At 36.7% G+C, this 23,307-nt stretch overlaps 1 protein-coding gene across 2 annotated transcripts in view; it reads left to right on the top strand.

Annotated features, from left to right (window-relative positions):
• Window positions 1-22,683, top strand: part of Scaf11 (SR-related CTD associated factor 11) — a 31,752-nt gene extending 9,069 nt beyond the window's left edge. Inside the window, exons 3-14 of one of the 2 annotated variants that reach the window (XM_051189742.1) lie at window positions 2,468-2,545; window positions 4,548-4,648; window positions 5,324-5,388; window positions 9,558-9,616; window positions 9,743-9,849; window positions 11,225-11,326; window positions 13,018-13,124; window positions 13,973-16,630; window positions 17,446-17,786; window positions 18,835-19,005; window positions 19,404-19,523; window positions 19,733-22,683. In XM_051189742.1, the coding sequence (XP_051045699.1) occupies window positions 2,468-2,545; window positions 4,548-4,648; window positions 5,324-5,388; window positions 9,558-9,616; window positions 9,743-9,849; window positions 11,225-11,326; window positions 13,018-13,124; window positions 13,973-16,630; window positions 17,446-17,786; window positions 18,835-19,005; window positions 19,404-19,523; window positions 19,733-19,879 (4,056 nt within the window). In that variant the 3' untranslated portion in view covers window positions 19,880-22,683. Of the gene's footprint in view, window positions 1-2,467; window positions 2,546-4,547; window positions 4,649-5,323; window positions 5,389-9,557; window positions 9,617-9,742; window positions 9,850-11,224; window positions 11,327-13,017; window positions 13,125-13,972; window positions 16,631-17,445; window positions 17,787-18,834; window positions 19,054-19,403; window positions 19,524-19,732 lie in introns of both variants that reach the window. The other variant, XM_051189741.1, reaches the window with a different exon arrangement.
• Window positions 22,684-23,307: the final 624 nt, after the last annotated feature.

Raw genomic sequence — 23,307 nt, 5'->3', positions numbered from 1 at the left:
TTTGATACATAAATTTCTTTGGGTCATATTATAGGGAGACCAACAGAATAAATCATTGAAGGATCCATGTTTCTCATTTTTACATGTATCCCATTGCAGATTTTCCTTTTGTTAGTTATCCTAGGTTTTTGTTAGTGTAGTTAAACTGATCTTATGTAGGAATTAGGGTATACTACACATTTCTCTAAGCTTTGCTAACAGTTGATTACCATAGAAGGCTTAAAAGCTTTACTCCCATTTTCAAAAGTAGGTACTTGAAGCACGAAGAATGTAGATAACAGGGCCCAAGTTTGGACAAAGGAGAAAGTATGAAAGAACATAAGTACCAAGCTTCTATTCATTTTAGTTTTCTAATCTTATATTTCACTTAAATGAAATAAATATTTTCATTTATTAACTGTTGAGTCTTTCATAATTACCTTTAAAATACAAATAAAAATATTTGAAAACTTTGAAAAATGGAAAGCACTGGCCAGATTGTACTTTGTATAGTTTCAATATAAATGTTAAGAATATAACTTCTAAAGCTGTTTGTTGGTGGCGCACACCTTTAATTCCAGCACTAGAGAGGCAGAGGCAGGTGGATCTCAGTGAGTTCAAGGCCAACCTGGTCTTTAGAGCTAGTTCCAAGACAGGTTCCAAAGCATTACAGAGAAACAAAACAAAAAAACAAACAAAAAGAATGTAACCTCTAAAAATGTCATAGTAATGCTGACTGACAGGCAGATACATTGTTAGGACATCTGGTTCATTTAATTAAGATTGTATTTGAAATGCTTTGTTAGTAATATGTAGAGTACTTTGTTGCTACTTTTAAAACTCATTTTTGGTAGCAAATTAAAAGCATCCTAAATCCTGAGAATTTGGAAGTGACTTAAGGTGTCTTGTCAGAACTGATTTATTGTAGTAAAGCCACATTTTTGTAGCAATAGAAAATTCACATTTTACTAAACTGGTAGAAAGTAACTCAGTTCATATTTTAGCTGCTTTTTAATAACTTCATGAGTTTTGTGGAAATGTGTTATTATATGATCGGGGCCACACATCTCTGTTCTACTTGTACTCATGTAAGTGTATCTAGATATGGACAATCACAACATTTCCCAGTAAGGAATAATATAAAGTGAATTAGCTAAATTCCACAACTATCTTTGATCGTTTATATGATTGCATTAAATTGCTGTGATCCTTTTTTACTTGTATTAGTAATGTCATTAGACTATAGTTTTTCCTTCCATCCTAGTACAAAACAGTCCATCTTAAATTACTTTCATAATATAAATAACATTCTCCTATTGATTTTTAATAAGGATCAGGAGAAACAAATAGGCCGAATAGATGTTCATTCAGGGAGAAATAACTTACAACATAGACAGATGAACACCAGCAGGTTCCTGGTCCCAAGGATGCCTCTGGATGTACTGCTGCAGGCAAGAGAGCGCTTAGAACCCCGTCCTCAGACTTAGTTCTCCCAGGTAATGTCAGTCCCCAGTGTGCGTGGTCTTGCCACAAGTGCTGACAAAGTGAATATCTCACTACATTCTCCTATATACATTTAATAATAGAATTATAGTTGATACATACAAATTTTTGAAAGCACAGTAATATATATAAAAATTAGGTTGATTCCTAATCTAAAATAATTTAAAGACAAATTTCCTTACAAAATAACACATAATTAGAAGAAGACTAGAAACCTAATTAAAAGTTAGGTAAAGAGTATGGATAGATTTTTTTTTTTTTTTAAACAAAACTTTTGGATATGCCCTTAAAAATAAAATATACTCAATTTATATGTGTTACAAAAAAACAAACTAAAGTTTGTGACATATGATGCTGTTAAGAATAATTTCCGTGAACTAATGTATGATCATTAATTTAGAAAAAAATGCAATTATCATATGAATTGTAATATTAAGAAGATTTGTGTATATTGGGTAGCTGCAAAATACATAAGTACTTCTGGAGGGATTATTTAGGGCCAAGGAGACTGGGGGAATGCTTCGTTCTTCCATATTTTAATCATGTTCTCATTGCTAACACAACTATGTCATCAAAATAATTTGGCAGACATGTTAAATCATAGGCTATTAATATGAATGGCTTCTTTAAGGCATTGTTTTTATAGGTGACTTAGAATTACACAAGCATAGCATAATAGCCAGCTTTATATGGCAGGGTTGTAGGTTTGAAGTTCTCCCTTGATTTTACCAGTAGTTTTCACATCCTATTGGAGTCTTAGTGGTATTCACTTCTCATATTCACTTTACTCCAGTTAGTGTCATTCAGTAAACATTTGAATGAGTGAAGCCGACTCTAAGTGCTTGTGGTTTTGCTGTGCGGTACAGTCTTGAGTATTTCCTCTCCATTTTGAAATTGGAAATATATATTTCTATGATAGTGGAAAATTGTAACTATTTAGTGTAGTTTGTGACATATTTGTAAATATATAATTTCTAATTGTCAGATATTGGCTTCTTGTCCAATTGACCGGAAACCTTTTCAGGCTGTGTTTGAACTCAGTGTATTTGAAGATTGTGATAAGGTAAGCTTAGATTTCATTTTGAGTTTATGAGTGTCATAAACTTCAAGTTAACTGGAGTTACTCTGTATTGATAGATTTCTAGTTAATGTGTTTTTAAAAATGGTTCACCTTTAAGTAATGTGTGTCATCATCTCTCTTTAGCATGGCAAGCTCATAGCTTTCAACACTTCTAACTAAAATACTGGACCTTTTTTCCTTTGCCTTCTAGAGGGACATACCACAGTGGTTACCTTGTATTTTATAGATGTGATAGATTAGATGCTTTAAAAGAATTTTTGTATTTAATTATAGAATACTACATTTCCAAAATATCAGCATGATTGTTCCTGTATTTCAAAACAGTTTTTAGCTGGGCAGAACTTGAATATGTTATTTCATCAAAATAAAAATGTTTTAATTAGAGTATTGGATTCAAAGATAAACTTTCCTAACATTTAAGCTTAGCTTCAAATATCTAAAAACCATTTTATGAAAAAAATAATTTGGAGACTAGCTAAGTAGAACTGAATATAAATTGACATCTTTGTTCTTTACAGTATTAGTCATTATACTTACATTTTTTTTTAGTTTTTTCAAATTAAAATGTAATTAGGTATTTTGACTCTTTTCTCCTTCCAATTCCTCCTAGGTACTCCTCATACCTTGCTAGCTCTCAAATTTACGGTCTCTAGACTCTTTTTCTTTATTTGTTGTTTCATAGATATGTTTGTATGTATGTATATGTATATATATCCCTCAATATAGAAATACAGTGTACTCAGTCTGTATAATTTATATGGTTTCAGGGCTGAGCACTTGGTATCAGAAATCCAACTGGGGGACTGTTTCCTGGGGAAGACTTATTTCTTCTGCTCTCAGCATCCCTTACTTAAGTGGCTGTAGTTCTTTGTCTAGGGTTTAAGCCCTGTGAGATTTCCCACCTCCGTGTTAGTATGTATATCTGTTGGTGCCATCCTTGTTTGGGTCTTGCTTAGGCAGCTATGTTGATGAGTCTTCATGGATGTAGCTTCTCTGACTTCTCTAGGACTCAGTCTCACAGTAGACATCCTATTCCTCTGGCTCTTACAAATGATTAATATTTCTAATGTTGATTTTTGGCTTGTTAAATAGAAGAAAAAAATAGAAACATTCCTGAGGAAGATAGGACAGGACAGTGGTGAGTAAGTAAGATATATGAGAAACATAATAAATATATGAAAATCAATGAGAATAGCTTAAGAAAAACCACAGACAATGCATGTGATCCCTCTAAGGAAAAAACTGTTTGCTGTCTATGATAGCTTGGTTACTGGAGGGAAGGGGGGGGAAAAAACAACTATTTTGGCATTACTTTTCAGTATAGGTATTTTTTAACTTGTTTTGATGTATTTTTATTCATAAGTCTTGATATATAGTACAAACAGTATTGCAATGCAAATAAAACATGTTAAACTGTGGGGAGCATAGAAGAAGCATAAGTACTTGAGTTCCATGCCTATATTTAAGAAATAATAGGAATGGTGGTATGTGCTGTGATCCATGCCATGGGTCTCATTGGCCAGCAACATAGCTTACTTTTCAACTAGTTTGAGGCCTATTAAAAACCTGCCTGAGGGAAAATACCTGAAGCTTTCCTCTGACCTCCACAAGCATGCTCGTACTTGGAAATAAACATATATACAAAACAGAAGGATCTGCTTGTTACAATTGCTTATCTCTTTACCAAATATGCAGAGTATCATGTATATCTTGGAGAAAAGTGTTAATATAATCAAAGTCAAAATAGATTCTGTGGAAGACAAACTATTTTCTAACCATTTTAGTAATGATGTTGCTAAAGATATTTGTATGCTGCCCAGACTGGTCTTGAATTCTTGATTTGTCTTCTTGATTTCCCCAAGTGCTGGGATTAGTTGTGTGCACCAGTGAGATAGTTTTGTTTCTTTAATTTTGTAATTATAAGGGAGAATTGAAAAGCTATTAGTGTTGGTATACTTCTCTAATAGTTTTGCTTTTCTTATAGATTCAAGTAAAAAGACAGTTGAGAGAAATAAAAGACAAAGAAAATGAAAGGTTTTTAAAGAAACAACTCTCTTATCATGAAAGTTCCAAAAGCGATAAAAGGTTAGTGATTGACTTTACAAGTGGGATTCAGTATGACCATAAGTAATAACTTGAGCAGCTTCATACAGATGTATAGTATATTGTGATGAGATTTACCTTCATTTCTGTTATCCCTTTCCACTCCTGCTTAGTAAAGGATTGCAGCAATATTTGCATATATAAGGCTCCAGTTAAAGTCGTTAGAGTAGAAAATGTTAAATGAGTAGGAAGTGGCACTCATGGTTTTTTTTTTTTTTTTTTTGCTGCTAGATGTTTCCAATTGCTTCTTTAAAAAAGTAATAACCTCTATTCTGCATGGCTCAGTAGCCAGTCATGATAGTCAATAAGATTATTATTTTAATACTAATATAATACAACTCAGTGTATATTAAAATACAGTCCTGCTTATTAATATTTGATCTGAGTTTATGAGAATAACCATTTATTGGCTTCAAGGATTATTAATAAAATTTATGCATAATAGACTTACTGTGATGGATAGTGAATTAAAAATAAATGAACAAGCTGGTTGGTAGTGGCACCTTGCCCTTAATCCCAGCACTCGGGAGGCAGAGGCAGGTGGATCTCTGTGAGTTCAAGACCAACTTGATCTACAAATCTACATATAGAAACTCCATCTTGAAAAACAAAAAAAGAAAACCAAAAATCCTTTTAAACTTTTATTTGTATCTACAGAAAAGGAAACAGCATCCGAGAAGATCTGTTGTGTGAAAGATTTTATGACATGAAGGTTTTGCATAGTAAGTAATCCTGCTAAGTGTTCTTTTGTGTTGTAACTTAGTGTTTGTGCCAGATCTCTTTATCTCTTTGTCTGTCTCTCTCCCTTTACCTCCCCCCCCCCCATTATTTCCCTGTCTCCCTCTTTCCTCCCTCTCCTCAAGACAGGGTTTCTCTGTGTAGCTCTGGCTTTCCTGGAATTCACTTTGTAGACCAGGCTGGCCTTGATCTCACAGAGAATTGCTTGTCTTTGCCTCCTGATTGTTGGGATTAAAGGTGTGCTCTAACACTGCCCAGTCCCAGATTTTGAAAATAGTTGATAATGTAACTTCTTAGATCTTTCCCACAATTACTTTACTTTACATGTAAGGTCATTAATGCTGTTCCCTATACTTTTTGTTCTTTTTGTTTAGGTGGAAGGGAGAAGGAAGGAAAGGAAGTGTGTGTCAAGAAAAAAAAAAATAAAGTTTCCTGATGACTTGGTGTTTAGTAGCCTATATTGTAGTCTTATTCCACATATCCAGAGGAAGTGGTATAATGTCTATGGATCTTAAACATTTGGGTCTTTGGAGTTTTGGCATAGATTGGCTAAGCATCACCTTACCAATATTTTGTCTTATTGAGGTGAAGATTAAATTTGGTTGTGTTTGCCATTTATAGTAAATTCAGCTTACAAAAGAAAGAAAAAAATGGCTTTCAGGCATTTCCCTTTTTCTTTTTGGGGGTGGTATGTATATGGTCTGTGCATGTGTGCATGCATGCATCTGTGCGCATGTGCCTATAAGTGTATGTGTCCTTGCATTTGGAAACTAGAGGTTGATGTTGGGTGTCCTCTTTAATCAGTCTCAACATTAGTTTTTAAGATAGGGTCTTTCACTACCCTGCAGCTACATCATCAGTTCTGTTAGACTGGCTGGCTTTTAACCCCTTGGGATTACAGGTGTCTACTCCTATAGTCATTCGTTATGTGGGTTCTAGGAATCCAAAGTCAGGTCCCTATGTAGCACCAGCTTCCTAGCCCCTTTCAGGCCTTTCTAAGGATATGCTATGTTACAAGTAGATTTTCCTTTCCGGCCTGGACCCACCGCAGCGCCAGCCCCATTTAACACACAGAGACTCTATATTAGGTATAATGCTATGACCAGTTACTAGTTTCTTATCAGCTAGCTCTGTCTTAATTATTAACCCATTTCTATTAATCTAAGTACTTCCATGTGGTCTTAATCTTACTGGGGAGAGGAGGCTGGCGGTTCTGCTTTCTCCAGTCTCTCCATGTTGACTCCTCCCTACTATTCCTCGAATCCTCCTCGTCTCCTAGTCCCGCCTATCTTGCTTTCCTATTGGCCAACAGTGCTTTATTCATTAACCAGTATGAGAAGCATATTTACAGAATGACATCTTCCATCTATGCTATCTCTGTTTAATTACTAATTTAATTACTAATTACTAAGACTTTGAATGCCCACTTATCATTAAGCTTTAATCTCAGAGTCTTTATTATCTTAGTTTACGTTGTACAAAAGGATGTTCTTCTAGACTCTTTCCCTGAAGTGCTTGAGGTTGAACCCAGGAAAATAGGGCAAGAACTTTTTCCCACTAGTCCCACAGAAGAATGTTTTTGTAAAATGTCTTTGGGATTGGTGTTTACTGAAATGTGTTTGGTAGGTACTGAATTAAAGATAAGCCAGGATTCTAGTTTAGCATAGCAGAGGGAATACTTGTTTAAGCCACACAGAGAACTAGAGGGAGGAAGCACGAAAGAGATGACCTTGACAATAGAAGTATGAAAGTGATTTTTGGATCCATTTTTATTTTATGTGTATTATGTGTTTTGGCTGGTGCCCTTGAAGTTCAGTCAGAAGAGGGCCCTGGATACCCTGGACCTAGAATTTTAGATGGTTGTGAGCTGCCATGTGGGTACTGAGAACAAAACCTGGTTCCTCTACAGTTAGTGCTTTTAACCACTGATCCATCTCTCTAGCTTCAATTAGAGAAATTAACCAGTGTTGAATCCTTTAATGAGAATGTCATTGGAGCTCTCAGTACATAGAAGTGGTAGAAAACAAACAGTTCTTTGCACAGAGCAGTTTGTCTGATGCTGGCTTCCCAAGGGAGGCTTCCAAGAGATAGCAATATATATATATATATATATTAAGTAGTGAATGAATTAGAACAATTTAGCACCTTCAGGGCATAAAAGATACAGTGTAACTATAGTACAGCAATTCTGCATCGAGTTTAACAGAATAGTTATTTATAAACTGCAGCTGGATACCTACTAAGCATTTTTACTGTTGGCTTTTTAATGACTTTAAAAATCATTGGCTCACCTGGACAGTGGTGGAGCATACCTTTAATCCTAGCACTTGGGAGTCAGAAACAGGCTAATCTCTATGAGTTAGAGACCAGCCTGTTCTAAGATAGTTCCAGGCTGGCCAACAACAACAACAAAAAAATGTCATTAAAGGTTTGGTGGAGCACACCTTTAACCCCAGCATTCAGAAGGCAGAGGCAGATGGATCTCTTGAGTGGAGGCTGGCCTAGTCTCCAGAACCAATTCCAAAATGGCCAGGATTACATACAGAGCAGTAAGTTCCTGAACCTTAGCCAGCTCCCTTAGCCCCCATATCCATATTACATTTGTTATGCCTGCAGTGTGTATGGCATGTTGGTGAAGGCTTAATGGTAATGAAAAAGGGAATGAGTGTACTATTAAGTGGAAAATATGCTTTAACCAGCACTATTAACAGAAGAAAACCAAGGACATATGGTCTTCAGTAATAGGAAAGAGGTCTCCTACTTTGTCCATGTGCTTAGATTTGTTTTGGTCTGTGTGTGTGTGTGTGTGTGTGTGTGTGTGTGTGTGTGTGTGTGTGTGTGAGTGCGCGCGCGCGTTTATGAGAGATGGGGGGTGATCCATAAACCCTTTTTGAAGCAAGCAAAGCGGAGACCGTAGTTGCCATTTGCAGTGTAGATATTGTCTAGAAACTTTTAGGAAATAACCATTAATTGTATCAGCAACAGTTTGTGGTGAGCCATAAATATATTGTTAGTCTTCATGGACTGGGGAGATAATGCAGTGGGTCAGAGTACTTGCTGTGGAAATGTGGAAACCTGAGTTTGGGTCCCTAGCAATTCATATGAGATCTTGGCAGGGCAGCATGCTTGTATCCTGGTTTTGTGGGGTGGAGATAGGTAGCTCCTAGGAAGTGAAGTCACTGGCCACCAGAAAGGTTGGGCTTCAGGTTCAGTGAGACCCAGTCAGTCTCAAGGGAGTGTCTCTGCATGCAAATGCACACACTGGAGCACACAAGCAAGCATGTGTGCACAAGAGACTTATTGGTGAATGAAAGCTAGGTCTACTAAGTTATACAGATGTTGATAAGAAGTTATCTTTCTGGGGAGTTTATCCATTGTAAGGGGCTGAAGAAGTGATGTAGGAGTTAATGACAGCCACAACTTGCTGTAATTTAGCTATGGGGAATCCAACGCTTCTGGACTCTGGGCACCAGTACTTAAATGTACATATTCATAAACAGACACACACTATCCACATGTGTTTAAAATTAATAAAACATCTTTAAACAAAAAGAATATATGTTTTACACTACTTGATTTGAAATTACACAAATAATTTCTAGATGAGACATAGCAAAAAAGAAAAATAAGGTAGCAGCATTGCTGTAGCAGACACTTTATATTTACTAAGATTTGAAGAAGAATGGGGTACTTGATCTCTGAAGTGTCAGTGGCCAAAGATTTCATTTTCCCTAGGCAGCTCCCACTTGAGATTATCTTGAAACAGTCATAAGTAATACATAGCTGGATAAGAAACCCTAAATATGTTAATTGCACTTAAAGCTTAAGCCTTATATGTGACATTTTTTATGAGTTAAACTTTTGCATAAGGTGGTAGAAAATATTGATTAGAATCATACCTGTAAGGCTCTGTGCATGACAGTTCTGTTTATTGTAACCTAATGTACTTTCCCTTTATCTGTGGTTTAGTAAGATAAAATGCAATTAACATTTGGGAAGCTATTTTTTGGGAAGCTTTTTTTTAAAAGCAAAGAAATACAACACTCCTAGGCACTTTGGCATTCTTAATCAATGTGAAAGGTGTAGAGACTTAATAAATAAAATTTGAGCCAAGTAACCAGATTCTATTCTATTTTATTTGCTTGTTTTATAGGAAACTGTTCAAACAATAAAATGGTTGAAAAGAAAATTACTACAGTAAAGACAAATAAGGTTTGTTGAAATAAAGAATATTTTTCTTAGATAATAACATTTATAGTTATTTAATGCTTAAAGTGCATACCAATACTTTGAAGTATTTTTGTTTCTGGCTTCATTAACACCTTTTTATATTTTTAGGTTCGAAGATCAAATCAGTGTACAGATCCTTGTATTGGGAATTCTGTGTTCAGTTTGTTTTCATGTGGCAGCTACAGTGCAGGATCTCGAACCTATAGAGCTTCCTGGTTAGTATTCCCTGCCTTTAGCTTATGGTCATAATTAATTTTTGGAAGACATTTCCATTAGGTTCAATAAAAGTGTTGAGAACTAATTTTGTTCCTGTTTGAGAACAAACTAACTAGTTCCAGCAAAGAGAAAACTTGTTATTTTGTGATTTAGTCTGTCAGGTGATATTTTGTTTATGCTGTAACAAATAAAGCTTCCATGAAGATCAGAGTATACAGAGTTAGCCACACTAGTTAGGCAGTGATGGCACACACCTTTAATCCCAGGACTTGGGAGACAGAGGCAGATGGTTCTCAGTGAGTTCAAGGCCACCCTGGGCTATAAGAGAGTGAATCAGTCAAAAAGAGAGACAGAGCTCACACAAAGGTGATCTCAGCACTTGGGATCCCACACCTTTAATCCCAGCACTAGGGAGGTGGAGACAGGAGTGATATGGCTAGGCAGAGAGGGGAATATAAGGCAGTAGGAGACAGGAGCTCAGTGCAGTCTGTGGACAGGATCGCCCTTTTGGTCTGAGCATTGGTTAGAGGTAAGAACGCTAGTGGCTGGCCACTGTGTTTCTCTGACCCTTCAGCCTTCATCCCAATAGCTGACCCCAAATTTTTATTATTAAGACCAATTAGAATTCATGCTGCAAGTCTGTGTTCTACAATGTCTGCCCATGTTAGTGAGTTTTGTTTTATTAATAATTTGCTGAGTATAATTTTGGTATATGCTGGAGAAACAATGTATTTGTGAAATTTAAAAGTAGTGCCTATTAAAACAGGCCTATTTTAGAGCTGATTCTGTCCTCTCTGGATATATAGAAATTTATAGGTATATATTTGTTCAATTTTGATATTGTGGTATTAAAATCACACAGACTTAACTAAACCAGAATTGTGTTATTTTAGAGCTTGGCAGAATACTCAAGAAATAGTTACTTACATCTGAATCCCTTTGTGAAAGTTGAGCTAAATCTGTTTTTGGATAAGACAGCCTCATCACTTTTTATTTTCTTATTTTATGCTAAAATAGGACATGATGGTTCTGAGTAAGAATTTCTCACCAGTTGGAGTTAATGTCTGAATAGAAAGTTGTCTTAATACCTCTGAGATCAAGTACGAAAGATAGAGCTCTGCTGTAGTCTGGCAGTACAGCAGGTCATGTTGGGCTACTTACAACATCCTACCACTTCATATGGGATCCCGAGCATTCTTTGTAGTATGCATTTAAATACAGTTTTATTTTAGTGTAAAATCGTCTACTTATTTTAGGGATATGCTTATTTTATGATGCTGAATGTGAACACTATTGCTTTTTCATAACTCAGGTTTTACTCTATACTTGCTAATTGTTGGAATTCTAATGAAACTTTACATTTATTTTTTTTAGTACAGAATCTGTAGATGTCAGTGAAATCAGTTCATTGATTAGGCAAAAACGACAGGAATTGGAGTTGTCATGGTTTCCAAATACATTACCTGGAATTGGAAGGTAAAAATTGTTCACTAAAATTTATATGCTAGTATAAACACAAAAATATCATTCAATTCTTAAGTATAAGTTCCATATTCCATATTCGGTAGGTACCTTCTTAAGGGGTTTCTTATACAAGTATAATTTAGTATAAATTAAAAGTATATAAAATAAAAAGTATGAATTAAACTTTGTTTATTAATGCCTAATAAAGATGATCTGTGTATCTGCTGAAGCATTGTTTCTGTGTTTCCATTTTCAAATATACTCTTCTAAATAATGATTTGGTCAGGTGCCTGCTCTGCCCTGACCTTCAGGATTTACTATAATCTCGTCCCTTTCTTAATGATCCCAAAGCTGCTGTAGTGGCAAATGGCACTGATTCAAGCTCCTCTATACATTGAGGGGTTCCTGCACGTTAAGATTTTATTTTTCACTTTGATAGAGTTCTGTGTCCAGAAATGAGGGAAATATAGAAGTAAAATTATGAAGTCCAGATACTTACATTTTGAACCATTTCCTTAAAGTTAAACAAAATCCTGGGGACTCTTCCTTTTTTTTTTTTTTTTTTTTTTTTTTTTTTTGGTTTTGTTTTTCTAGACAAGGTTTCTCTGTATTGCTTTGGAGCCTGTCTTGGAACTCACTCTGTAGACCAGGCTGGCCTTGAACTCACAGACATCCGCCTGCCTCTGCCTCCTGAGTGCTGGGATTAAAGGTGTGCACCACCAACGCCCAACTATCCTGGGAACTCTTAACTAGTCCACATCATTCCTGAGAACTTTGAAAAGACATCACTCTCACTTTAAGAATTTTTAAACAAACCTGGGTGGTAATGGTGCAGGCATTTTATCCCAGTACTTGGGAGGTAGAGGCAGGCTGGTCTACAGAGTGAGTTCCAGAACAGGCTCCAAAGCTATAGAGAAACCCTGTCTCAAGAGGAAAAAGAATTTTAAAACGTAAATGTAGCATAAAAATCCCTTCACTATAGATGACTTGAGGGAGGAAGAGCAGTTCAGAAGAGTGGGAAGAAGCTTATGGAAAAGACAGAAATGTTCCTTTTTTACGTATGAATATCCATCCATGTTGGCTAAGACATTGATTATATAATTAAAGGCACTTACATTTTATGTTATAGTAGCACAAGAGAATAAAAGGTAAAATAGTTTTTTAAAGACTGAATATTTTGAAGATTTATTATTGTGTGTGTGTATATATACATATTTGAGAGAGAGAGAGAGTCCATCTGTCCATGTGCTTTTGGAGGTCAAGGGAGGGGGTCAGATCTCCTGGAACTGGAGTCACAGGCAATTTGTGAGCCATGCAGCGTGTGCATGCTGGGGACTGAACTAGAGTCTTCTGAAAGAGAAGTGCTCTTAACCGTTAAGCCATTGCTCCACACCCCAAACAACTCCTTGATAATATGTTCGATTATTTAAAAGAGCAACAACTGTATTGTAAATTACCTTCATCTTATTTGCTTTTAGCATAAAAATATGCCTTTAAAAATTGGAATTTTTTTTGTTTTCCTTTGCAAATTGTGGCTATGGTTGGGTAGTAAATAATGTTGAGAGTATATGTTCAGTTATTTGGGCAAAAGCATACGCATTGCATTTTAATATTGCTAATCTAATTTGGAGAATGCAGTAGTTTTTAATTCCTAGCTCAGTTTTAGATCATGTAACTAAAGAATTATTTGCTTAAATTTTCAGAGTTGGTTTTGTACCATGGAGTGTTGAGACAGAAGTCATTCCTTTGATTACCTCTGTGTTGCCAAGGACTATTTTCTCAGCAAGTACCACGTCATTAGACAATTTTGGTAAAGTTTGTAAATTTTTTGTTTGAAAAATAATTATTAACTCCTTTTACCTTCACAAACATGTGAGTGTTGATAATGAGGAATAAATAAATAAATAAATTAGAGTAATTCTTGGTTATTTCTGTAAATATTTAGGCAGTGTCTGACTTTAAAATCATTACACCTAGAATGCATGTGCACAATGGATTATCATGTAGCCCTTTAAAAGGAAGGAATCCCATCTATTGTAATGGGTGAACCCGGAGGGCATTTCGCTGAGTGATATAATCAGGCACAAAATGACAATAAATGTAATTATAGTCTTGTGGAATTGAAATTACCATGGCAGTTACCATGTAGTGGAGTGGGTTATGGTTGAGACTGAGATTGGGAAGTTATTGGTCAAAGGATACAAAATTTGAGTAAGGAATAAGGACAATGGATCTAGTGTATAAACCGTTATTATAGTTATTAATATCATGTTTGGAAATGCTGAGTGATTGTGTGAAGTATCTACACATACTGATAACTATGGGAATGGTGTGTTAATGTTAATTAGCTAGATTTTATCATTTCACAGCATGTATTTATCATGTACATGGCAAATACATACAGCTGCATGAATTAATTTAATTTTCTAATTAGAAAATCTGTTCTACATTTTTAAGACATGGAGAAAGTGTGTTCATTTAGGGTTCTACTATCTAAATCATGGCTCTTTAGAAATAACATCTGTGAATTCATTATAAACAGTTTGATTCACAAACATTGTTTTATTGTATTACAGGACTTGTTTTTCTGAAACTAACTATAGTCAAATTATGTTTTGAAACACATTAAAATATCCTTTTATTTTTCAACATTGTCAGGTACTTATCATAAGGGATATGCATTAGCACATACCCAAGGAGGAGGAGAAAAAAAGCAAACTTCTGGCACATCAAATACCAGAGGATCTAGACGAAAACCTGCAACAACTGTTCCTACAAGGAGGTCCACACGAAACACAAGAGCTGAGACAGTCAGTCAGCCCCAGAAGTCCCCAGTGTCAAATAATTCTGAGTGTGATGCTCCAGGCAATAGTAACTCCTCTGTAAGTATTTCCCCTCCAGCTGAATCAGAAAAGCAAACAAGACAGGCTCCAAAACGGAAGGCTGTAAGGAGAGGAAGAAAACCACCTTCATTGAAAAAGAAACTTAGGAAATCGGTACCACCCCCTGAAAAAACAGTATCTAGTGATTCAGTAGAGGAAGAAATGGCAGACTCTGACACACCACCCATGTTGGAAAAAGAACAACTGTCAGGTATAGAAAGCAGTAGCATTTCTTCTGTTCAAACAGATGGAGAAAACCATTTGGTTAATTGCTTGAAAAGTTGCAGTGAACCATCAGAAGAAAATGAACAAACCAAGAAGCATGCAATAGATGAAGAAGTAGAATTTTTATATTCTGAACCTTGCACTCAGGATCCTCCTATGTTTGTTGGAGAGGATACCAGTATAGAGACCAAGGAGTTAGGTGTGGACCATGGAATTTCTACAGATCCTTCTGTAAAGGGAAGTGACCCATTGGGAAATGAAGACCAGGCATCTGGAAGTGCAAAGATAGGGGTACAGGCACTTGTGTGTGCCGAGTGTCCCCCTGATGATTTTCTTCCATGTCCAACTTCTGACATTGAAGGACCTCAGCCAGTATCCAGTCCCCTGGGTGAAGGATCTGAAAATACAGGGTCAATGGTCAATGATGAAACAATAGAGGAGGGTCTCACAGTAGAAAGTACTGATGGGAAAGATTCTTCAGTAAACATAGAAGCATTTGTAGAGAGCCCCAAATTGGAATCTTGTGAGGGTGAAATCACACACACACTGGACAGAGACTGTGTTGCCAGCTCAGACACTGAAATGCCTGAGCATGTTCAAACTGAAAATACAGAAACAATTTCAACACATGACACTTCAGACAATGAAAGTTCAGGTGCTATTCAAGATTGTGAAGATAATTTATTAAAGCATAATCTTGACAACACCCAACTGGACGAATCTTCAGAAGAAAAGACAGAGTCTCCGATTGAGCATTCCTTATCTAAAGAGTTAGCTGGCACACAGACCGAACAGAGTGAGAAACACTTTAGTGAAGATAACAATGAAACAGTACCTATGGAGTGTGACTCATTTTGTAGTGACCAGAATGAATCTGAAATGGAATCATCTGTAAACACTGATTCTAAACAGTCGAGTGAAAATCCTGTGACACACAGTTCTGAAAACAAGCTCTCTTCTGATCATCCTACAGTTGAGAAGTTTGAAACTGTAGCTCAACCAGCTGAAAGCTTAGTGGACAAAGCCCCAAAGCCTCGTACTCGAAGATCTAGATTTCATTCTCCATCTACAACTTGGTCTCCTAATAAAGACACTGCACAAGATAAGAGGCGGGCTCAGTCTCCATCTCCTAAGAGAGAGATTGCAATAGAAAGCAAAAATTCTCAGTCACCATCTCCCAAGAGAGAGTCTTTCAGAGGACGGAGAAAATCTCGTTCTCTCTCACCAAAAAAAGATGTGACCAGAGAAAGGAGGCCGTCTCGGTCTCCAAAGAGAGAGAACACTAGGGAAGCCAAAAGATCTGAGTCCATATCCCCCAGAAGAGATGCTCCTAGAGAGAACCAGAGATCTCAATCCAGAGTGAAAGATTCTTCCTCAAGAGAACAGTCTAGGTCCCGGAGCAGAGAAAAAGATAGTGAGAGAGATGGACAGAGGAGAGACCGAGACAGAGAGAGGAGATCCAGAAGGTGGTCAAGGTCCAGGTCTCGCTCTCGATCACCATCAAGATTGAGAACAAAAAGTAAGAGTTCATCATTTGGTAGAAATGAAAGAGATAGTTACTCTCCTCGGTGGAAGGAAAGGTGGACAAATGATGGTTGGAGGTGTCCTCGAGGAAATGATCGGTACCGAAGAAATGATTCAGAGAAACAAAATGAAAATACAAGAAAAGAAAAAAATGACATTATCGCAGACACTAATGATCCAAATTCCACAGAAAAGCATAGAAATGACTGTCCCACTTGGGTAACGGAAAAAATAAACTCTGGACCAGATCCAAGGACCAGAAATCCTGAAAAGTTAAAAGATTCCTACTGGGAAGAAAATAGAAATGAAAATTCAGGGAATTCTTGGAATAAAAACTTTGGCTCAGGCTGGATCTCCAACCGTGGGCGAGGTGGCCGAGGGAAAGGTACTTACAGAGGTAATTTTACCTACACTGACCAGAGTGAGAACAGGTGGCAAAGCCGTACACCCCTTTCTGGGAGTGAATCCTTCAAGTCTGTGGAGCAGCAGCCCTCCAAGCGGAAAAGTGAACAAGACCTCTCTTTTGGCACGCCTGCAGACAGGTCAGGATGGACATCTGCCTCCAGTTGGGCGGTAAGAAAGACTCTGCCAGCAGATGTACAGAACTATTACTCTCGGCGTGGTCGGAACTCTTCAGGTCCACAGTCTGGGTGGATGAGACAAGAGGAGGAAGCACCTGAGCAGGGTAACACTTTCTACTTGTTCTTAATGTTTTACTTGAACAAGGAGATTATGTCACTTTTAATTATATAAATACATAATAAATCAACTGTTTTTGGTTTTTTGTTTGTTTTGTTTTTTAAAGACAGGATTTTACTCTGTAGCCTTGGCTGGCCTGAAACTGGCTTTATAACAGACCAGGCTGTTTTTAAACTCACAGAGATCCACCTGCCTCTGCTTCCTGAGTGCTGCAGTTGAAGCCATGTGCCGCCATACTTGGCTAAATCAGTATTTCTTTAGCACACAATTTCACCAATGGCTGAAATATTTTATGCGTTGTTTGCTGCATTAGAGGAGATTGGAATGTTACTATGCATAATTTAAACTTGTATTTTATTTATTTCCAAAAAATAATACAAAAAGCTATTAGTATTCAGTTGATACAACTTATGTAATTTTTGTAATCTTTTTTAAAGTAGTTGTTTGAATTAGTAATTCTTAATATTATTTATTTATTTATTTATTTTTTAAAATAGTATCTTATGTACCCCGGCTAGAATTTCCTAAGTAGAACAGGGTGGCCCCAAAATTCAGAGAGCTGAGTGCCAGCATTATAAAGTGTGAGTCCCCACTCCTAGCTGTCTTTACTAGTTTTGATATATGTTTTGTAATAGTAATTGTGAGCATCTTCTTTTGTTATAAAGTGGTTGCATATTACTTAGAAATGACAGGATTAAGTAAGTAGATTTTGTTTTTGTTGTACCAAACCTATTGCTATTTGTTTCTGTGTTTATGATGAATATAACATTGTTTTTTACAAAGCCTTTTTTCTTTTGACAGACTGTAACTTAAAAGACCAAACAAACCAAATTGATGGTTCTCAGCTACCTGTAAATATGATGCAGCAACACATGAACGTACTTCAACCCCCAATGAACCCGCAGCATCAGCCTATGAGTGTCTTCCCGTACCCAGTGGGTGTTCATGCCCCTTTGATGAATATGCAGCGTAACCCATTCACCATGCACCCTCAGCTGCCTATGCATCTCCACACAGGGGTGCCTCTCATGCAAGTAGCTGCCCCTGCCAGTGTACCTCAGGGACCGCCACCACCACCCCCTCCCCCACCATCCCAGCAGGTCAGCTACGTCTCTTCACAACCAGATGGGAAACAAGTGCAGGTATGTTCTTAGTAGCTTGAGTTAAATTATATTCAAACATATAACAAATAAGACAAGAAATGGTTTCCTGGCATTTAGGAACAGTGCTATATTTGGCTATACTTTTAATTGATTTCTAAATTATTCATCATAATTCCTTTTCATTGTCCTTTGTTAATTCCCATTCCTATCCCCAGACAGGAAAATTGGCCAGGAACATACATTATCAAGTGCAAGCTATATACATGCCATTATTTGTAACCAAACAGTTTGTTGTTGTTTGGCTTGGTCAAATTAGTGAATTCAAGTTAGAGTCAGGTTTGAGTTCACTTTTTAAAAAATTCTGTAAAATTTTAAAGACTTGGGAGCAGGGTGGTTGGAATCTAGTAACAGTTGTCGTAAGGCTTGTGCTCTCTTGCTTGGGTAAACCTTGGGCAAAGACATTATCCATTACCATTTGTTTTGAATTTACTGCACTAAGAAGAGATGAATCCCTATGGGAGACCAAAAATGCAGATATTTTGCAAACATTGTGGTGCTTGTCATTTTTCCTGTACTTATTTTTTCATTGTTGTATGTATGTGTAAGTGTAGGCATAATGCCTGCCACAGTGGACTTGTGGATGTCAGAGAATCTTGTGGGTTCCAGGGATTGAACCTTCAGGCTTGTGTGGCAAGCACTTTGACTCACTGAGTCGAGTCATCTTGCCATCCACACATAGATAATTTAAAAGGCATTGAACTCATTTAAATAAAAGTTCTGTTTAAGAATGTATTCACTTTTCTTCAGCTGGTCCTTTATGTATACATTTCCTAAAATAAATACTTCTCTCAAGAATAAGGTTGAATCACTCTATCATTTTTGTTTATTTCTTTGAGACAGGGTTTCTCTATCGTCCTAGCTGTCCTGGAACTCATTCTGTGCTGCGATTGGGTTTGTGTGTGTGTGTGTGGGGGGGGGTTTGCCACCATATCCAGCTACTTTGTGTTTTTTAATATCGTTCCTGATGTGAGATAGATACTTCTTTTGAGTACAGTACTCCATTGACAGATGTTACTCTTTAAAACAGGGCCTTCCCAGTGCTTGTCATGTAAGTAATAACATGACTACACAAGTCTTACCTGCTGCAGCAGCAGCCCCAGGAAACACAGGATCAGTTCAGGGACCAACTTCTGGTAATACTTCATCATCAAGTCACGTCCAAGCCTCTAATGCTGCTGTAAAATTGGCAGAAAGCAAAGTAAGTGTTCCAGTGGAAGCCAGCGCAGATAGCTCGAAGACAGACAAGGCAAGTTCAAGGTTGAGAGCAACCTACACAATTCTGTATATAATAAAAGATGAACAAATAACAGCTTTGATTTTATGAGAGATGGAGGGGACTTGCTATTGGGAATTTAAAATTCTGCTATTACCTGAAGGATTCTGTATAGATGATGTTGATGCTTGGTGAGTTAGTAGCAATATTGCATAATCATTTTTAGAGATGTTTGATATATGTTACTAAATATTCATTTATGCCATACATTTGTTAAGTTATTCACAATGTCAAAATACTGTTTTTAGTTTCATAGATTTCTAGAGTTTTTGAGAGTAAGACTGGAAGGTAAAAATAATTACACATTTTTTTTTTCTCATCAGAAATTGCAAATTCAAGAAAAAGCAGCACAGGAAGTAAAATTGGCTATTAAGCCGTTTTACCAAAATAAAGACATCACCAAGGAAGAGTACAAAGAGATCGTACGGAAAGCAGTGGACAAAGTAAGTGTAGCTGCAGCATGGCGTATTTTAACCACCGCTGCTATAATAAAGACTACTCCAGTCTAGTAGAAGAATGCTAGATGCTGTTCTCATCTGTTCCTTTACCTTTGAGTAAGGTGTACACATGAAAACAAGATGCAATTTTTTGGGTTTTCAGAGTATTATCCATTTGGCATTGAGCATGAAAACATTTCCCCCCTTTCTTTTAGGTTTGTCATAGTAAGAGTGGAGAAGTCAATTCTACTAAAGTGGCAAATCTGGTTAAAGCCTATGTAGACAAGTACAAATATTCTCGGAAGGGGAGCCAGAAGAAAGCTTTGGAAGAACCTGTGTCCACCGAAAAAAACATAGGCTGACAGGCATGGGCAGCGCTGTTCAGGACACTATCAAGATGTCTGCAAAGTGCAATTCAACATGTACCCTTACTGAAAAATCAGACACAACTGTGATCGAAATCTGGTTTTGATAAAATTATTTTTTTTTATTGTAGGATATAATGTTTTGTTCTACATATAGCTGTGCACTGCAACTTCTATATCTAATCCCCACCCCCAATAAAACAAATTCAAGGGAAAATCAAGGGTGTAATGGAATGCGTGTTTTTAATCAGGAATGTGTTCTGATGTGGATACTGGAAGATGGACAGCTTCTTAAGTGGGAAAGTGCTGGTGTGGGAAGACATCTCTATCTATATGTATAATACATTTATTCTGTCAGGCTGAAGAGTAAAGTATGGCCTTTATGATCTTCTAACTAACTGTATAAATTTAAACATCTATTGCCACTAATATTTCAGATATTAATAGAACAAATCAATTACAGGTCCCTGATAAGTACATATCTGAGTAATTGCTTAGAAAGAAAGCAGATCACCATGAGTAAGACTTAGCTTCACATTTGTAGGTGCTCTTCGCCTACTGTCAGCAGATCAAGGGCACACTGTATGTGTTGACACTGTGAGTTGTGCTTTTGTGCTCCTCTCTCCCCACCTAGAAAAAAGCAATAGCAGTTTCATTTGCTAGATTATAACTCTGCCAGATCAAAACTTTGTTGAGTTTAGACGAGCAATTGGGGAGAAAGCTAGCTTTTTAAAAATTATGTTCTTTCGTTATACCTTCTGTCTCTCAGTGATGGCAAATTATTCGTGCCAACTGGAAAATTGCTACTAGGTAGCGACCTTTTTTGGGGACTAAGAATACATGACCTACTCTATTGGCTTCAGGTTGTTGGTGAACTGTACAATTGTGATGAAGTTCTTCTCACGCTGCACAAATTCTCTAGTGCCTACAATGAAGGGAGTGCTAATTTAAGTCAGCGATTGGTAGTTATGCTGCAGAATTCTGGGTCTTTTAACTGGTGTCTGACAGAAGGTGAGAGAAATTAAGTAATGATGTTATCTCTTAGGTTATCAGGGACTAGAGTTTCTTTTTCAGCATTAAAATATGTTAACGTTTATGAAAGGTGAGTTGAGAGAGCCCTGGCAACTGTTCTTTTCATTGGCATCCAGAAAAATAAATTCTGTGATAACTTTGATTCTAGATACAGTTTTCAGGATATTAAATAGTTGAACAGATGTTCAGTGGTGATGGATCATGTGGAGCACACACTCTGTGAGGACTCTCACTCCTTTACTCACAGGAGGTGCTCTGTGAGGTGAGTTTTGATAGGCAGAATAATTCAGAGATTTCAACTCCACAGTGATTGCACTAGTCAGTAATAAGTTTTGTTAGGTTATGATTACAGTCCTAAAATATTTCCGTACAATTTTTTTATCTTTATTTCTGTGTTTCTGGGCCTTTATGATACAATATTTTACGGGCATTTTTAATTAGCTTGTGTTTAGATTTTGATGGCAGTAGTTTGGAGATAGTTTCAAGTACCAGTGGCACACCTTCATTTCAGTTCAGCGTCCCACGGACAGTGGTGTGAGATTGTGGTCCTCCACTGACATTTTGTTAGACTGCTGTTTCTGTGCTAACTAATGATGCATCATGCTCTCTCTCTGCATTGTTTTCACTGACACCTGGGAAGTAAATGGCGTTTTAAAGTTGGTTTTATATAACTTACCTTTAAAGTTTAAAAGAAGAAAGTAGGTGATAGCGTGAAGTGTTTCGGTTTTATGTCTTTGGGAGAACTCCACTATTCTTGAAATTAACAGGTCTGTGTTCCATATCTGGCAGGGCACTGGTAAGAGCAGTTCAGAATAGTTAGTGATTGTTAACTATCCTAATGTATTCTAACTGAATTAAAATATGAACTTTTAAATAATGAGTTAGAATATGCATGCTTTGTGTTTCTCTTAACACAATCTCTTTAGCATTGCTTTTACATCCCTGGCTTTTTTTTTTTTTTTCCCCCCCCACATTGATTTTGCATGTGTATGAACTTACTAGTTTGGGAAGTTTCAGGGTTCTCTTGCTCATGACTCAGTATTGACTTGACTTTGGAACCTTGGGTCCTTTAACTTGCTAGTCACATTGATCCATGTTTCTGGCTGTAGAAATGCCCAGTAGTAGTTACTCATTATTTTAACATTCCAGAAGTTTTGTATCTGTTTGTGCTGTTCTGGTAACAACCACCACATCATCTCCATTATCTTCCTTTAAATGACCATAAGTGTGCACTGCTGACTGTTCCGCGCAATGAAGTGTGGCCCCAGAAGCATAGACTTTGCAGTATGAGTTGCAGTGCTGTGTGCTGAAACAGCTTTTGAAAGCCAGATTGTGCTCTGTAATATACCCTAATAAATTCTTTTGCTAAACAAAGTAGTGTCTTTAAAATTTTATTAAGTTTTCTGAGAAAATGATGACTTTTATATCATTTAAACCATTTCCAAATGTGTTTGGATTTCTTGGATTTTTACCAAAGTAATGAGCATCATGATTACATTAATATCCAGGCAATAAAAAAAGGTCAGAGTTAGCTATAAGCATATATTTTCATAGTAGTTTTCTTAATTATATAATCACTTTTAGGAAATTTAAAACATTTAATAATTTCTAATGATAGAAGAGACTGGGAAACAAAAGGAAAAATATCTGTAATTTTACCAAAGTTAACGTCTTTCAAGGCTGGCTACAATGGACATTGCTATGTTATAACCTATTTTCAATTCATGTATTGAGAATATTCCATTTTAATAAAAATTAATTTGACAGCATGACTTTTGGTGACTATATAGTATTCTATTACACAGTTGTACTCTTAAAACAGTCCCTTACTATTGGATGTTTGTTTGATGTTTTGTTTTTTGAGACAGGGTCTTAACATTTAGTCCTGGCTAGCCTTGAACTCAATTACGTAGACCAGGCTGGCTTCACACTTGCTGAGGTTCTGCCTCTGATCCCGGGTGCTGCAATTAATGGTGTGACACCCTGCCCAGCTTATATTGTTTTTTATCAATATGAATAAATAAATTAGTGGAGTATGCAGCTTAACTAACTTAAAGATGTTTTTATCAAGGTGTAGCACATGTAGATTTGACTCCAAGATTTGGGAGGCAGGAGGAGGATGATCAGGAACTCGAGACCTGAGTTTGAGGTTAGCCTCAGTTACAAGACACTCTCAAAAACAAAAACCAACAACAAAAATCCCCCAAAATGTTAATAGGAAAATGTCGTTATACATACATCTGTACACCTAAATCTTTGCATGGTTATTCATGAATAATTTCTTGGAGAATTGGTTATTCAGTCAGTTTTGCTAAAGAATCAAAAATCTGTAATTTTTGAAAATTCAGTTAATAGCATTGTGTAAAACTTGTTTACTTAAAGTGATTGTATTT

The sequence above is a fragment of the Phodopus roborovskii genome, unplaced genomic scaffold, assembly GCF_943737965.1.
Source record: "Phodopus roborovskii unplaced genomic scaffold, PHOROB, whole genome shotgun sequence".
NCBI lineage: Eukaryota > Metazoa > Chordata > Mammalia > Rodentia > Cricetidae > Phodopus > Phodopus roborovskii.
This window is presented reverse-complemented; position numbering and strand designations above follow the sequence as displayed.